General features: G+C 38.0%; 1 protein-coding gene across 6 annotated transcripts in view; it reads right to left on the reverse strand.

Annotated features, from left to right (window-relative positions):
• Positions 1-17,993, reverse strand: part of LAMA2 (laminin subunit alpha 2) — a 368,512-nt gene that overhangs the window by 268,854 nt on the left and 81,665 nt on the right. For all 6 annotated transcript variants that reach the window (XM_061474973.1, XM_061474970.1, XM_061474968.1 and 3 more), the window contains exons 2-3: positions 10,362-10,532; positions 3,453-3,565 (exon numbers count right to left, since the gene is read on the reverse strand). In XM_061474973.1, coding sequence (XP_061330957.1) covers positions 3,453-3,565; positions 10,362-10,532 — 284 coding nt within the window. The remainder of the gene's footprint in view (positions 1-3,452; positions 3,566-10,361; positions 10,533-17,993) is intronic.

Raw genomic sequence — 17,993 nt, forward strand, 5'->3', positions numbered from 1 at the left:
GGGAGTGGAGCATCTCCCTTACAAGGAAAGACTGAGGGAGCTGGGTCTCTATAGTTTGGAGAAGAGGAGACTGAGGGGTGACCTTATCAGTGTCTATAAATATATAAAGGGGGAGTGTCACGAGGATGGAGCCAGGCTCTACTCAGTGGCAAACAATGATAGGACAAGGGGTAATGGGTACAAACTGGAACACAAGAGGTTCCACTTAAACTTGAGAAGAAACTTCTCCTCAGTGAGAGTGATGGAACACTGGAACAGGCTGCCCAGGGAGGTTGTGGAGTCTCCTTCCCTGGAGACATTCAAAACTCGCCTGGACACATTCCTGTGTAACATTATCTAGGTGTTCCTGCTTCGGCAGGGGGATTGGACTAGATGATCTTTCGAGGTCCCTTCCAATCTCTAGCATACTGTGATACTGTGAAATACAACTTAATAAGCTTAAGAGAAGGTATCAGCATTAGTACTGCAAAAGAACCACCAAGCTTTCTTTGAATAAGCAAGAAAACATGGGAAAGAAACAGGCTTATACTTGAGCATCGTCTCATTTTAAAGAGTAACAACCAAAACCCCAAAACTCACACAACACAGTGCAGTATTCTCGGACCACTGTCAACTTAAAGAAACACTTTTAAATAAATTAGAACAACCTATACTTTTTCTTCAATATAGTCACTCACCCTGTAGCTGCTAGCTTTTAGTATATTAGAAAATCCTAAACTTTCATAAGTACATAAATTTGCTTATTTTTTTATGACAATCTAGATACTGATACATTAGAAGTTGTAAAGCCCTAGATTTTGCAGACCTGACCTAAACAACTACACAGGTAAAATCACTAGGTTGATGAAAATCAAGGATGGTTATTTAGTTCTAATGCCTGAGAGCTGTTCACTTATTAACAGATCATAGCCAACAAAACACACAATCCCATGCTGCAAAGGCAAACCAGTTAATTACTCTGAAAGTTTAAAAAACATTTAAACCTCTCTCCTCACTAAAAAACTTTCTAATGCACGGGACTTAGCTTGAAGTTCCTTATTAGCTCTGCTGATTGAAAGAAATGCATGATGAGTACTTTTGCATACATAAGGCCAAAGACACAGAGATAGGATTGTTTCTGCCAGTAACAATGAGGGTTCCAAAGCCAGAATACTAACAGTTCTTCCAGGATTCAAAGGCTCCTCCAGAAATAAAGACTACTGTGTTCCAAGTACTTCACAGTCACATAATCAAGAGACTTACAAGAATTTTTACCATCAGATCATTTGTATGACAGAGTTTTTATAAGAAATAAAGTACAAGCCTCTTTAGTTGAGAATTAGCCCTTGTCTGCTTTAAGTACAGCTAAATGAGAAAGTAGGAAGATAAGGTCAGGCAGGTTCAAGTGAATTTAATAAACCAATAATAATAAACTGAAACAGGGAACTCATCTCAATGAAGAGATCACAGAGAAAGAGGGAGCTGGGAAGGGTAATATCTAACCCATGAGCCAGAGAAAGGATCTTCCCTTTTTTCTTAACACCTGGAAAACAGATTATAATACTGTTTCCCACGGCATTCACCTGAAGAAACTGGCTGTTCATGTCTTCGATGGGTATACTCTTCACTGGGTAAAAACTGGCCAGATGGATGGGCCAAAAGAGTAGTGGTGAATGAAGCTAAACCCAGTTGGCAGGCAGTCACAAGTGGTGTTTTGCAGGGCTCAGTACTGGGGCCAGTTCTCTTTAATATTTTTATGAACAATCTGGATGACAGGATAGAGTGCACCCTCAGTAAGTCTGCGGACAACAGCAAGTTGGATGGGAGTGTTGATCTGGTTGAGGGTAGGAAGGGCCAAGGCCAATTGTATGGGATTCAACAAGTCAAAGTGCCATGGCCTGCACTTGGGTCACAACAACCTCATGCAACGCTACAGGCTTGTGGAAGAGTGACTGGAAAGCTGCCCAGTGGGAAAACACCTGAGGGTGTTGGTCAACAACAGCTGAATATGAGCAAGCAGTGCATCCAATAGGCCAACAAGGCCAACAGCATCCTGGCTTGTACCAGAAACAGTGTGGCCAGCAGGGCCAGGGCAGTAATCATCCCCCTGTACTTGCCACTGATGAGGCAGCACCTCGAGTCCTGTGTTCAGTTCTGGGCCTCTCACTACAAGACAGATATCGAGGTGCTGGAGCAGGTCCAGAGAAGGACAACAAAGCTGGTGAAAGGTCTGGAGTACAAAACTTATGAGAAATGGTTGAGGGACCTGGGGGGTTTAGTCTGGAGAAAAAAAGGCTCGGAGGAGACCTTACTGCTCTCTACAACTACCTGAAAGGAGGTTGTAGCGAGGTGGGTGTCAGTCTCTTCTCCCAGGTAACAGGAAATAATCTCAAGCTGTGCCAGGGGAGGTTTAAATTGGATATTAGAAAAGTTTCTTCACTGAAGGGGTTGTCAGGCACTGGAACAGGCTGCCCAGAGAAGTGGTTGAGTCACCATTCCTAGAGGTATTTAAAAGACATGTAGATGTGGTGCTTAAGGACATGAGTGAAGGATACACTTGGCAGTGTTAGGTTTACAGTTGAGCTTGATGATCTTAAAGATCCAAACTAAATAATTTTATCATTCTGTTTTCTGGTCTGATTCAAGTTGCAGACAAATATAAACCAGCCTCAAATCAGAGAAGATTTTAAGGGAGATAGGGAAGAATTAAATTGTTACCTACTTAATTGAATACCAAAACAATGAAGGTAAATAGCATGATGAAGAAATTGTGTACCAGATCACTGTTCTGTATTTATCCCAGCATAATACTAATAAAATTATTTTCCATCTACCTTCAAATCCTCTTGTTTACATACCTGGAATTTATGTAGCATTTTCATAAGCATCAAATAACTGAATTCTGCATAGCTACATCTGTCAAGCAAGATTCCACTAACAAAAGGCAATTTATTTAAGGACTTTGATAGCCAAACTCTCTTCACTCAAGAAGGGTGCCTCAAAATAACTTATGATGTGCACGTGTATCCCTTACATAGATGAACTATTTTTAGTGTATTTAAGTATTTTTAGTATTTTTTGTGTATTTAAGTGTATAGCACTTTGTTACTGAAACAAGAAAGAGTATTCTGAACACAAACTTTTACTGATACTAATTTTTCCCTGAAGCTATCTTTCAACTGTTTTTAAAGAGCCAAACCAGGAGTTATCATGAAAAAAATACTGAAAATGTTATATTTAAAAGACTTTCAAACATGACTTCATAAAAATGTATGTGAAAAAAAATTTTTTATTTGGTACATTATATTACAATGACTGGGTCAGAATTATCTGTATAAACAACAGAATGTTATAAGAGAAGCTAAGTGTGTCTTCATAACGTAACAGAAACACAAAGCAAAGAGGAAAAGAATCCAGGTGATTTACTGTGCAAGTAAGAAAGCCTTTGCAGAAACAAACAAACAGAAGTCTACCTGTTGGAGGTCCAATGTAATGGTCACATAATGATATTCAATTCCATTCTGGATACTAGGGCTTTGCCACCAAGTGTTCTTGCCATCAATTGCATTTGTTATCGGATGTCGCTCTGTTAAAACAGCAGAAATGCGTTAATATATTTCAAAATTAAAAGAAGATTTAGATGTTTTTATATCTAAAATCTAGAATACAATAGCAGAACTAATGAGGCAGCATTTTAAAATAAACCCCATGAAATTAATTTTTATTTTAATCTTGGGACACAATCATGCTTATTACTGAAACACTAATCTAATGTTAGTTGTTTCATTTTGGTTAAGATCACAAGAAGGTGATGTAGAGTATGTAATTGCAGTTGGAGGTTCTCCTGATTGTAAAAAAAATGTAGGCATCTAAATCAAGTGAACACTTCCTGGAGCCTTAAGTTTCAAACACTGTAGTCATTAAATGTTGCAACAGAAATAACAAATCAGGAATCTGACATATGGTGTGCAAGGAAAGCAGAGATAAAGTAATACTGGTACTTGCATTTCTAAGACATTCCTAAGGACATCAAAATAACTCAGGAAATAATTCAGAAATCACTACAGAGGAAATGATTCAGAAATCATTATAGACTATATTTCGCAACTGGAAAATTGTCTGACTCACATGCATATAAAGGAGGTTGCATTGGTTAAAATCCATACCTAAGTCCAAGATCCACTTTTCAGGTCTACATTTACTTTGCTGCAGTGTCCCAGATTAATTCCAAATAATCAGGATAAGAACTTATTTAGATAATTGAATTCTTCCTAGATTTTAAGATCTCCTAAATTATTGAAATTTGCTTACACAGTAGTTAATGTTATTTAGACGAAGAAAATCGCACTCAACATTTCCAGGTTACTTTTCATGGTTAATTTGTGTTTCTCTCCTGTATAATATGAAGAATAACATAACCTCAATTTTAAAAGGTACAAGGATCTATATTTTGAAGTCCCTTGTTGCCTAGAGTAACTCTGTACATTATGAGGAAATAAACCAAAGGAAATTCAAATACTGTAGATTTCTTCGATGCAAGTTCTGTCTGCAAGAACATAACAAAATAGGAAAAATCCAGTCTTTCTCCTTAAGGATGGCTTTCTAAACTGACAATGTTTCTTGATATAAAACTGGAATAACCTTCATTACTAGCTAGTCCTAGAACTGCAAACAGTTAATTTATGAACTGATTAACTTACTTGTTATTTTAATTGTTACTTAAATCCACCAGCCAGATTGACAGCCTTTGTGTCTCTGGGTTTTTTTGCTACATTAACCACCTGTTGAGGACAGGATTCCTAGCTCATTAAGGAAGGCCAGAATGTCTGAACATATTTAAAGATACAATTAAAGTGCTTTGTGGGACTGAGGGAAGGCATAAGCCCTCAAAAATGAAAATGCAAAAAAATCATTTAAATATTGGATTATTCAGTGACATTAGTGGGCACCATCACTGCTAAAAGTGATGTTATTAGTAGCTTTATTTTTATAAAATATAAAGCAAAACACACCCATGTTTTAAATGTTATTAGTTCCCACAGCTCTGGTCATTTTCACAAACCTTGGCTCTAAATGAGTGCTAGCAAAAATCATCTGTAAATCAAACTCAGAGCTCCTCAGTGATTGTGACAGAAGCTGTCTAATTGGAAATTTTTATGTAAATCTCTTCAGGTGAAATTGATATAAAGGTAAATCATGAGAAGGAGGGTTGGGAGATGAATAAACAAATAATTGTAATCACCATTATGAAAGCTTAATCATAATTAATTTGAAAAAACTAATTAATTGCTTGCATGTTCTGCCTATTTAAAAGGGAAGGGGAAAATAACGCAATATTTGTGAAAAAGGACTGGATTGCAAATGCAGTTAAGGACCAATCTCCCTGATGGATGGCAACAGGGAAACCTTACAGAGTGAGTCCAAACTGTGCTCTTTAATTTGGGCTCACATGTGATTAACCAGGGAATTTGTGTTCATTTTCTACTACAGTAATTAAGGGGATGCACTCCAGACTTGCACATTCCAGGGGGATCATTTAAAGTCTGGTTATATTACATGGTTCTCCTATGAATGAGCCATCCCTGTTTAAATAAGGGACTTCCTTCTGCCAAATGAACATTTAAAAACCTTAAAATGAGATGTGGTTGGCAACAAAAGACCAGTCATTATGAAGCTGGGCAGATTCAAGTTTTTAAGAGGGTTGGACTGAGGGAAAACAGATATAAATCATTCAGATCAGTTTTATACAGATATATACAAACGTATGTCTGTGTATATACACATACATTAGTGTACAGTATCTGATATCACAGGCAGGACATGGGAACAAAGCAATCCAGCTCTTGCTTAGGTTTGCAGCTTGAAATAAACAAATCTGATATAGAAAAAAATTGTATGTTGTGCATGCATCTCTAAATGCCCATCTATAAAAAACGGAAAAAATCTATTGTAGAGCGTTTCTGCCAGTCAGAATCATCCCAAAAACTGAGCAAAAGTCTTCTCTGAGTGGGACACACTATTACAGTATAACATATTTTAATGCTTACATTGCTACAAAGTTTCATCACCTTTTCTCAGAAGATGGCATTTACTACAATTAAAGACAAAGTTGAAACTTGGAAAACTATCTTGGGGAAAAAAAAAAAAAAGGTTGAAATTGTGTTCAGACAAATGAAGTAGTCTATACTGATGCAATTATAATTAGCTTCACAAATACAACATTGGGAGGAAATGGATAGGTAACCATTTATGAGGAAAGCATCTGGGGATTATAAAAGACTACTAGCTGTATACCTCTCAGTAGTGTCTAAAAATGGGAAGTACTTAAGAAAAGCATGCAAACAGGAATATACTCTGTTCATTCTGTTCATCCATACCTGGATCTCTATGCAGTCCTGGTAAGAGCCCAGGTGAATTTTAATAAAGATGAAAACGCCTAGACAGAATTCAGAAAACTGCAATTTGCAGAGTTAAGAGTTCCAGAAAATGCAGCCTATTAGAGTAATGAACAGGCTTGCAGCCCAGAAAGCCAGCTGTATCCTGAACTGCTTCAAAAGGAACATTTCCAGCAGGTCGAGGGAGGTGATTCTCCCCCTCTACTCCACTCTCGTGAGACCCCACCTGCAGCATTGAGCTCAGCTCTGGAGTCATCACCATAGGAAAGTCATGGATGTGTTGGAACAAGTTCATAGGAGGGCCACAAAGGTGATCAGAGGGCTGGAGCACATCTCCTGTAAAGACAAGCTGAAGGAGTTGGGCTTGTTCAGCCTGGAGAAGAGAAAGGCTCAGGGGAGACCTGTCCTGGTTTCAGCTGTAACAGTTATTTTTTCTCCTTCCTAGTAGCTAGTGCAGTGCTGTGTTTAGTCTGAGAACAGCGCTGATAACACATCGATATTTTAGTTGCTGCTAAGTAGCACTTACTCTGGACTTCTCAGGCTCACGCTCTGCCAGCAAGGAGGGGCACAAGAAGCTGGGAGGGAGTAGAGACAGGACACATGACCCAAACTAGCCAAGGTGGTATTACACACACAAAGTATATAAACTGGGGGGAGTTACCCGGAAGGCCCAGGTCACTGCTCAGGTCGGGTTGGGTATCAGTCGGTGGGTTGTGAGCAATTGTATTGTGCACCACCTGTGTTTATTGGGATTTTTCCTTTCCTTTCCCCTTCTTGTTTTATATTCTCTCCCCTTGTTATTTCCCTTATCATTATTATTATTGGTGGTACTAGTAGTAATTTTGTATGGTACCTGAGTTACTGGACTGCTCTTATCTCAACCTGTGGGACTTACATTCTTTCGATTCTCCTCCTCATCCCTCTGAATGGGGAAAAGTGGGCAGGAAAGAAGGTAGGGGGCGAGAGAATGGCTGCGTGGTTCTGAGTTATCGGCTGGTCTTAAACCACGACAGGACCTTAGAGCAGCTTCCAGCTTCCAGGACCTAAACGGAACCTACAAGAAAGCTGAGAGGGACTTTTTACAAGGACACGAGGCAATGGCTTTAAACTGAAAGAGCGTAAATTTAGGTTAGACATTACAAAGAAATTCTTTACTATGTGGGTGGTGAGGCACTGCCACAGGTTGCCCAGAGAAGCTGTGGCTGCCGTATCCCTTTACGTCTTCAAGGCCAGGTTGGACAGGGCTTGGAGCAACCTGGTCTAGTGGAAGGTGTCCCTGACCATGAAAGGAGGGTTGGAACTAGGTGATCTTTAAGGTCCTTTATAACCAAACCATTCAGTGATTCTATGAAAAAAGATAGTAGTAGTTTAGTGTAGAAGCTAGATAGAGTAATACCATCAATCCTCAATTAAGTAGAACACTTTTCTAAAGAAAATGGGAATAATCTATTCATTGCATTGACTGAAGTTAGGAAAAAGGTTACATGAATTTTTGCAAGGAAGATGTAGATTAGATATTAGGAAAAGACTTTCTAATAAGTAAAATAACACTAGGAAGAGTGGCCCTGGAATTTAGTCTAGAATTGGCAGATAGATTTAGGTTTTTTTCCTCCTTGTTTTCACCACATGCTTAAATGTGCTTTATCAAGAGGTTTAAATATATCTGAGGTAGGTTTTAGAGGGAAAGAACTGGGAAAAAAAGAAAAATTGTCTCCATGCTTCCGTGGCTCTGCTTTTTCCAACATTTTATCTATTCTATTAAAAGCTGTCTTAAGTCTCTACATCCTCTACCATCTGCCAATATACTCACAAAAATATAACAATGTTAATGCTGTTCATGTCTTTCACTGCAAGGTCACATGAAATTAAACTTATAATACTTGACTAAGGAATTTTCTCAATTCTAGTCTTCCCAGCTATAATAGCTAGAAGCTATTTATCATCTCTGAAGCAGATGATAAAACATTTATACTTGAAAACTGGTTTTGCTGCTGGGTAGTATGGGAAAATCACTGTTGGGAGGGAAATTCAGGGAAAACTGGGGCCTAAAGGTTGTAGAAACCTTTTTAGGGTAAAATACAGTTGCCACTTTCACTTGGTATACTCCACCATGGTTCCTCAGGCAACACAACTGGCTACCCTAGAAGAGCAATGGAGGGTGGAGCAGAATGGAGACACCACGGCCAGGCTCTGTTGTACTCCCTGCAGGATTGGGAACTTCATGGTAACATACAGCTAATAAGCCACATAGCAGCTGCCAAATGGAAAATATAAGAGAATATGTGTATTGCTGAGCAAACAGCTGTGGAGAAACCACTTTCCTTCGCTGATCCATGCTATTATAATCTCATTATAATACTAATTATAAACTCCATCCCAAAGTTACCTGCCTCCAAGGTACAACTACCCCTCACCAAGCATGCGCTATCAGCTGTATCTTTAGATGAGAAGCGAGAGAATTTTACACCAATCAATAAAAAAATGTATGACTAACAGTCACTCAAGCTCCACCTGAGTAAAGAAAAGTATAAAAGTGAATGAGAGGAGGCGAGAAACAGGAAAGACTCCATTGTAACTTCTGCAGTCAAGCTGAACCTGTCTTCTCCCCCACAGGGACACCTATTGGGTAAGAACTTTATCTCACGCACACTAAATAATTAATGCTAGCTATTATATAGTGATTATAGTTTGGTTGTGTATCACTTCAAGCATGTTTTTGCAGACAGTCCCTATCACCAGCAGCCATGAACCTTAGTTTGTCACAATTTTATATTAATAGAGACTGTTATTCCATAAACAGTGCTAGTCCTTCGTGGGCACTAGCAGTTTCTGGCAGCAGGTAACATGTTCAAACAAACTGGGAAGACCCTGTGAAGGGGGGTCTTTTGATGAACGATTCCCTGACCAAGTCAGTCAAATTGCACTCTGATCCAACAGGACTGTTCAGTGAAGGGTCCCTATAACAGGATGCTGACAGACTGGTCAGACACAAGGGTCTCGCCTTTCCTGGGGCACTGATGGGCAGACCAAATAGTAGGGGTCAAGAAAATCTCCCCTTCTTTCATGTGACATTAAATTGGCATAGTTGGCAGGATTGCCATGGATAAATTGCTGCAAAAAAATAAATGTGCCACTTCCCAGGCTGGGAAGGAATGGGCTCAACAGTTCTGGAAAGACGAAGAGAAAGTGGTTGAATGTATTAAGCAGTGTCAGGGTAAACAGAAAGTTAAAGGGGGAAAAGGTAAAGGTCATTTGTGCAGTGTTAGGAGCCTGTTTAACTTGTGCACAGAAAGAAGCTACAGATGCCTCTGCTTCCAAACAGATTCTGGTGAAGAATATGCTGCTTTGCAATCAGAGAATGAGGTGTTAAAGTCATCACTAGACCTTGAGAAGGAGGCAGGAGGGAAACTTGTGACTTTGAGTAATACCTGTCTTAAAGACAAGTAGTCTTTAAGAAAGCAGTATTAGGAAAGATCAATTTTAATTTGAAAACCTAAGCAATTAAACTAAGCAGTGCTCCATTATCTTCTGTTCTTTTTGCTGGCTTAGTGAAACTGAATTAACATCAAATGAAAAATATTCCAGAACACAATAAAACAAAACTGGAGCTGGCCCTAAACTGGAATTTCAGATGTTGCTTAGACTTGGCAAAATGTTCAAATTCCACATGTAGGTATGCAGGTAAAAATCATCTAGATTTTATTCATGGCTAGTACATATCAAGTGAACTCAACAACAGCTGTAGATACTTAATTTTCCTAAGTCTGAATTTAGGTGCTCCACTTTGAATTAGAAAGTTCAGTTTGAGGGACATACATAACAAATACAGATTTTAAACTACCAATGGAAGCAATGGATAACCTAGTTTAAAGAGACAGTAATTTCATAGTAATCAGGCTCATGACCTACAGGGTTTTTTTTGCTGAGTATGAACAACCTTTGAAACAAAACCGTTTTAAAGGAACAAAATTTAAATGGCACACTTACGATGTGGAACCCTGCTCCTCTGATCACAAATCCGGCACTGAGGGTGCCTTGCAGGCTGTCCAGGTACATGTTCAACAAGTTTGCAGTACATTTCACGACCCTTTTCTCCGCAGGTAGCATTGGTTGTGATGAGAGCATTAGTAGCCAGATTCAGCACTGCAGGAAACAATCCTACAAACAAAATAAAATGAAATCACAAACAAGGCAAAAGCAAGGTGAATTTAGCAAGGCAATAACACCTGTTATGTCATTAAAGCAAAAAGCTTAATTTTCAATAACTATGGAAGTAATGAAGCACAGAAAAGCACCAACAACTTTGGTTTTGAATCCAGAATTCAGATATCAGAATAAAGCTGTTATGGTTTCCTCAACATTCCCTTCTAAAATTCAGTTTGGTACATTCTGGTTACATCTTGAACAAAAGCAGGGTGTCAAAGGACAAGTTAAAGGATGGAAAAACACAAAGCATCATAAAATACCTTTTTTCATAATAAAACCTTGTGTTTCTACCCAACTGGGCAATGAAACATTGCGTGTCCTGGGTTCAGCAGTAGCAGTCATTTCTCTGCTTCTTAGTAGCTGGTGCAGTGCTGTGTTTTTGACTTTCAGCCTGAGAACAGCGCTGATAACACCAATGTTTTATCTGCTGATCAGTAATGTTTACTCTGACCAAGGACTTTCTCAGTCTCATGCTCTGCCAAGGAGTAGGGGAAGCCGGAAGGAAGCAGAGACAGGACACCTGACCCAAACTAACCAAAGGGGTATTCTATACCACAGCACATCATGCCCACTATATAAACTGGGGGCAGTTACCCAGAAGGGCTAGATCACTGCTCCGGTCAGGCTGGGTATTGGTCGGCGGGTGGTGAGCGATTGTATTCTCTTCCCTTGTTATTTCCCTTATCATTATTATTATTGGTGGTATCGGTAGTGGTTTGTGTTATACCTTAGTTACTGGACTGTTCTTATCTCAACCCGTGGGAGTTACATTCTTTTGATTCTCCTCCCCAGCCCTCTGGGAGCAGCAGGAGGAAAAAAGGCCAGGAGTGAGCAAGCGGCTGTGTGGTTCTGAGTTAACTGCTGGGCTTAAACTATGACAGCAAAATACCTTTGAAAAGTCTTAATTACTCTTCTTTTCCGCTTACATCTCTATGGGAAAGCTTTTCCTTCACAGAGTGCATCACTTGTATCATACTATATTACTATTCTGCTTAGGATCTCATGGTCACCCTTGCCATCAGAGGAACTGAGTAATTCATGCAGCAACATGAACAACATCTGCTATGTGTAGTATCCCTGTTCTCAAAAGAGGATAATATATATAATATTTTTTTATGGTGTTACTGTAATTTTTTTCAAATGCACATGCTGAGTGATGCATTATAATTCTCATTCAGCATGGCACTTAAGCACGTCTGAGCGCACTGCTGAACCGAGTTCTATGTAGCAGTAAGATATAAAGATTATAAACCCTATGAAGAACAATCATTAAGGTGGGTTACTCTCCTTCCTACTAAATACTGATCAAAACCTTTGAGATGTGACAAAATTGATCCATGAAAACAAACTGATGTGATGTGTCTGAATGTATACATTAACCCCTCATGTTAAATCAATCCATTTTCTGTCTTCAAAAGTGTAGTTTGACATGGCTGCAGGTTAAACTAAAACAACAACATAAAAATCTGAGGTATGTTTTGGAGTCATCTCAAATTTATTTGATGACAATTTCCACTGGCCCACTCTTCTGCAATTCATTCAGCTTCTAATACTCTTGTACTATTAGAACTTTAAAATAAGGCTAAATCAAAACTGAAAATTTGAAATTATTGTATACCGATAAAGCTTCCCTTTATAATGACATTCTTTTTCATCCTCCATAGATGGACAACTCTATTCAACTAACTTCCTTCAGTCCTTTAACTCCAGTCTTCTGCTTGTCTCTGCAATTAACCTGTATATCATTTAATTGCCAAGCTTAGCGTCATGGTACAGCTGTCCTCTGATGTGAGTTAGTGACTCTCACGCTCACTTTAAAACCATGTTAAACACACTGCCTGAGCAAGGGAACCAATTCATTACTCTCCTGTCCAATTTGTACTGTCAATAGTTGAGATTTTATTGATCATGTTGCTTGCTTCTTCTGGGTAGATTATAGCTCATTTTCATCATATTTTAAAATGTATACAGTTGTTCTTGTATTTTTATTCAGTGCATTCAGTGATATTTGCTGTCTTCTGCAGTGGGTGCCCGTGGTAAAAATCTGTGTAAGCATTAGCAGAATAGACGAACTAATAGCTGTGGAACTTCTTCCTATGTTGACTTACAGCCTCATTATTCTCTTTTTAGACTGTACAAAGTTAATAGTGTAAAAGCCAGTAATCATTTAGTCTTAACAGAGAGTCTGGCATTTGGTTTGGCATTAAGTATTTAATTCCCTCAAAAGTGAACCTCATAAAAAGGACAGAATTATCCTATATGTAAGGAACTGTAATACATGGCATCAGGAAAAAAAGTCCTTCAAAAGACAGTGGAACAGATTAAAAGAGCAGCAAAAAAGCCTACAGATTTACACAGCTACAAACTTATTACATGTTAAATGTCAATGTACAAATTATACCATTGTTCTAAGTTTTAACTTAAATTTTAAATGTAAGAGACATAAGTAAATTAAAAGTACCTAAGGAACTCATCAATTAGAACATAATTTCACCTTCAGATAACCTCTAATACAGCTTAAGGCAAAAACTATGAAAACAGCCTTGCCCATAATCAGTACAAACACAGGCACCAAAAGAAGTGTTGAGTGTTTCACAGAAGAGACCAGAACCTCAGAGAGAAGTACATCACATTGCATTCCTCACAGGCTCATGGGATTGGTCTGACAGGCAGAGATCAAAAGATGCACAAAGTGCTCCTGCACTGCATTCTGTACTTCATGGTTGGTATTGAATTCCCAAGCCCTGGAATTTTCACAAGTTAAAAATAATAATTAATTGCTACATATTTGAACTTTTTCTTTAATGTTTATTATTAATGTTCTTTATATGTTCATTAATATGTTCTTTAATATTCATTATTAATGAATAATGTTTGTCTGCAAAGAGGAGGGAGTGGGGCTCAACAGTCCTTATGGGTCACTTCCTATTTGAGATACCCCATGGTTCTATGATACTGCCTTTTACAGACCAAAATAAGGCTCTGCTTTTAAAGAATATTTGATATGCAAGCCCATTGTAATGGAGGAAGCAATACTATTCATGTTGCTTCCGAGTAATTAATATATACAATACTTTCATAGGTACGAGATTCTAGCAATACAGAAGATGACACCACTGTCTCAAACCCTTTAGTTAGGCCTTTTGAATATGAAATAAAAATGTGAATATTCATGATGCTAGCATACTCTGTTTACCCTATTCACATCTATACAATTATAAATCCCCAAGAAAAGCGCAAGAACGCTCAAGAACTACAGTTCATTTTTTAGAGAATTTTGCCTTATTTTTCATTATGATAATCATACAGATTTTAAAACTGGTGTACCAGTTTTGTGCCTCTTAAAATTAAATTTCTCACTAAATGATAAAGTTTATTTGGTTATTAATCATACCTTGAATTCTACAGGCCTTCTCCTATCAAATACTTCCAAAAGCATGTTCTGCTATAATTACAGAAAATTCTTCTTTCTTTATTGTCAAATACCTTTAGTAATCATTTGCTCCAGCACAACAACTAGGTAAAATACCCCTGAGTCAGAAACACATTATCTCTGTTCAAGTGCAAGCAGATAAATTTTACTGCCTTCAACTGCCAGCTATATCAATCTTTTCCCTCCTTTGTGTCACTAGCAAAAATCACATCAGCTTTTGTTTCTACCTGTAAAAAAAAAAATCTAGTAATTGCATGGAGGAAACAGGTAGAAAAGACTGACTTGTTATTAGGTGGTTGTTTTAGCAGCTTGGGTTCAATTTCTGGTTTCAACAGACTTTGTTGCATGAAGAGAAAAACATAGCCTCAGATTCTCATCTTTGAAAAGGGCATGGTCATCTTGCTGCTTTCCAATTTGTTTTTTAAGCACGGAATGTATTCTGCGGAGCTTTTAGAGCATGGAAGCCTGATAAAGATGTTGTTCAGTGTTGACAGGTGATTAAACTATGAAGGAAAGTAACACAGAAACTACCCAAATTCTTTAAAGCAGTTTACCATATAGGGGTAACCAAGCAAGCTGCTCAAGTCACTACAGAATTAGTGATGATAAGTGTAGTACATATTGTCAACAGAAACAGTCTTGAAAAAACCCTGGTAAAATGAAAAGCAGCGTATCAGCAGGAATAGCTGACTTTTGCATACAAACTCTCATGTACTCAAGTTTTACACTGTACTAATCAACTAGGGTGTGCTAACTACTTTATTAGGTTTCTAAACAGTTCCTGGATCAAAGCAGGTCTGAATATCTACCTTGAAGACAAAAATAGTGGATACTTGGAATCAGTGTTTTTTTATGAAGGCCTCACAAGTCATCCCTTATCAATTCTAAAGTTCTTTGTAGATGGTGGCAAGCATATACGTGCAATTCACTGAGTTCAACATATTTATATTAAGAGATTTTGACAAGATTCTGCAAAGGCCATTAAAGAAACTCAGCTATCATGCCACATGAGGGAATGAACCTCTCATGAAATAACAATAAAAAAAAGGAAAAAAGGAAAACAGAGAGTAATACTGAAAAATCACTGCAATCTTTGCTGAATCCTGTTTTGTTCAACGGTTACATGCGTAACCTAGAAAACAGTATAAAAAGCATGGTGACAGTTTATTGCTTATAGAAATTACTTAGGATAATCAAAATAAGGACAGACTGCAAAGAGTGGTAGAAAAATTTCACAGTACAGTGCATCTAGGCAGTAAAATGGCAGATGAAATCAAGGAACGGAGCTAATACTCAGGGGGAAAATATGACCACCCCTGAGAGAGTTATTATGGATATTTCAATGAAAATATTAGCACAAGGTATAAAACCAAAATGTCATGACATTATTGCATAAATCCATCTCTAATGACAACTCAAATACTGTATGATATTCCTTATCTCTCATCTCCAAAGGACATGCTAGATCTGAAAAAGATTTAAAAAAGTGTGATAACATCACAGCTGTGGATCAGCTTCTGAATGTGGACGTTAATAAGCTATGATTCTTCTACTGGGAAAATAACTGATTGGGAGATGTATAAAATGACATAACTGTATATAAAATCACAAATAAGTTTAGTAAGAGAACATTTGGAAGTGAACACAGTAAGTTTAGCTTCCTTTCTCCCAGAAGCTGGGGGTGCTGAGTCAACTTATCATACAGAAATTTTCTGGACTGACTGGTTATAAATGGAACTGCCTTTCATTATGATAGAAATTAAATTCTAGAATACATGAAGAAATTCTATAATAAAATGTTTTTATTCCAAAAGCAGGAACAGATTAAAAGTCAATCAGATTAATACATAGAATAGGGATTCATCTGAGGCTGTTAAACATGAAGGGCTTGGTGTTCAGCTGTCAGTTCAGAATAAACCTAAATCACTGGCTGTTGCAGTGCTTTATCTAGAGAAGCATCACTGTACTTTTTCTCTTCTTTCACATTTTTATTCAATACTGGCTCTAATACACACCTGTAGTTGTTTTTGATGAAGGCTGGTAACATATACAGCCCAACATCAAGGTCCACCCAAAAATGAAACACAACTCATCTTAATTTTGTGTGGTGTTGCTAATATTTTTGCCAATATTGGGTTTTTTTCACCAGCCATTGTCCTCTGCACCAATTTCCATCAATACTTTGCACCCATAGAAATCACAAGTAGCCAAAATTAATGGCTACTTATTCCACAGATCATCAGAACGGTGGTGACTTCCTTGCAGTTTTCTGCAAAGCAGTATTACCTGATTAATTTCCTTATGCTTTCCTAATGTAATTGCATAAAGGAAAATAACAGCCTAGCTTTACATGTGCTTTTTTATGTATTTTATAGTTTCCTCACCAACCTGCAGCTCACATAAGCTCGATGAGTATCAGTAGAATAAAATCCACCAGTCTGATGCCTGGCACCCTGCCCTATTTTGTCATGCCCTATCACCTCCTTCTCTGCCAAACTGACAGATTTTCCACATGCTTTATTGCAATAGTTAAGATCAGCAGAAGCACATGAACTATACAAGTAGCAGGTACAAGATATTTTCATAAAGCCTGGCAGCTGTTGAATTCAATCTCATTCTCACTCTCCTCCCAAATAGCGCTATTTGATTGACCTTCAGGGCATACTGCAAGACCTAGTTGATTTCCCTAGCTGAGAGAGGATGGAGGGATTCTAGTGGGAAATCAAAGATATTAACTATATCTCCAGCTGCCGAATGGTGATTACAGGTTCATTATGAAGTGGGCATAGTCACTGGGGTAACCTACTTTTAAACTATGTCAAGGAGTAGCTATAGCAAAGGAGGGGTACTGAAAACAGACAAGAATGCAAACAAAATAATTATCTTGTACATTAGTCTTCCTATCATTTACCAGTTCTGACACATTTTCTTTCCTTCCTTTCATATAACTCATGGAGAATTGCAAATACTGTTTTAAAGACATCAGCATCCTACATTTACAGAGTAACTGGCGAGAGGTATCTCACTAGAAGGATGCTCCAGTATTACAACAGATGCAGGAATCACAAGCAAAGAATCAAGACCAAAATTACAACCTCTGTTAGGCTTCTGCTACTGCAGAGAGGAAGCAGCAGCCATCCTGACTGAGAAACAAAGAACCACCAATTAGTGATGAAAGATGGAAGACAGCAGCAGAGATCTTTGCATGGAGATGAAGGAAGGAACTTTGAGTGGAGGAGAATGGGAAACAGAAGAAAACTGGAAGGAGAAAGACCACTGCAAAGATACTGACAGAAAGCTCTGCAAACTTTCTTCTTGAAAGACAATGGTCGGCACATGATATTTTGCTTTTACTATCAATGTATACATTGTGATTACACAGTGATCAGATCAGCGCCCCATTTTACTGAGGGTAAAATTCATATAAATAATTGCAGTCCCTGCATATATATGCAAAACGTTTACTAAAAAAAAAAACAAAAAAAATGCTGTTTTTAATAGTATTTTTAAAATACTTCCAAGATAGAAGACAAAATTTGGTTTACCAACTCTGGGATTTCTTTGACTCTTATTAAAGCATTAGAACTGAGACAATGTTTTTTCCATCAAAGAAAGCTCTGTTAAGACCTGCATATTTCTCTTTTCTTTTCTAAACGGACCATATTTGACACTGTATATTTCCTTCAATCTTCTCAGAATATCCCTAGTCTCTTCAAAGAAGCAAATAAAACAGCCTGCTTAAATGTGTCTAACTTTTCAAGCCAGTCTTCCTAGTCTATAAAGTACTTTGAAATGTTCGTGCAGTCAAGCAGAGCTGTTTGCCACTGAATTTGTACTAAAAAGACAAAAGAGAATATGTCAATTGCAAATGTTCTAAGAAGTGTCATTGGGAAAAGAGACTTGTCTGCTGCAGCGCGGAGCTATGCTAAGCTGTGGGAACACAGTGGGGAGAAAAAACTGGGACAAAACAAAACAAAATG

This window comes from Pezoporus flaviventris, unplaced genomic scaffold, assembly GCF_033815535.1.
Source record: "Pezoporus flaviventris isolate CSIRO_AGI_PZ_B2104156 unplaced genomic scaffold, CSIRO_AGI_Pfla_v1 ptg000081l, whole genome shotgun sequence".
Lineage (NCBI taxonomy): Eukaryota > Metazoa > Chordata > Aves > Psittaciformes > Psittacidae > Pezoporus > Pezoporus flaviventris.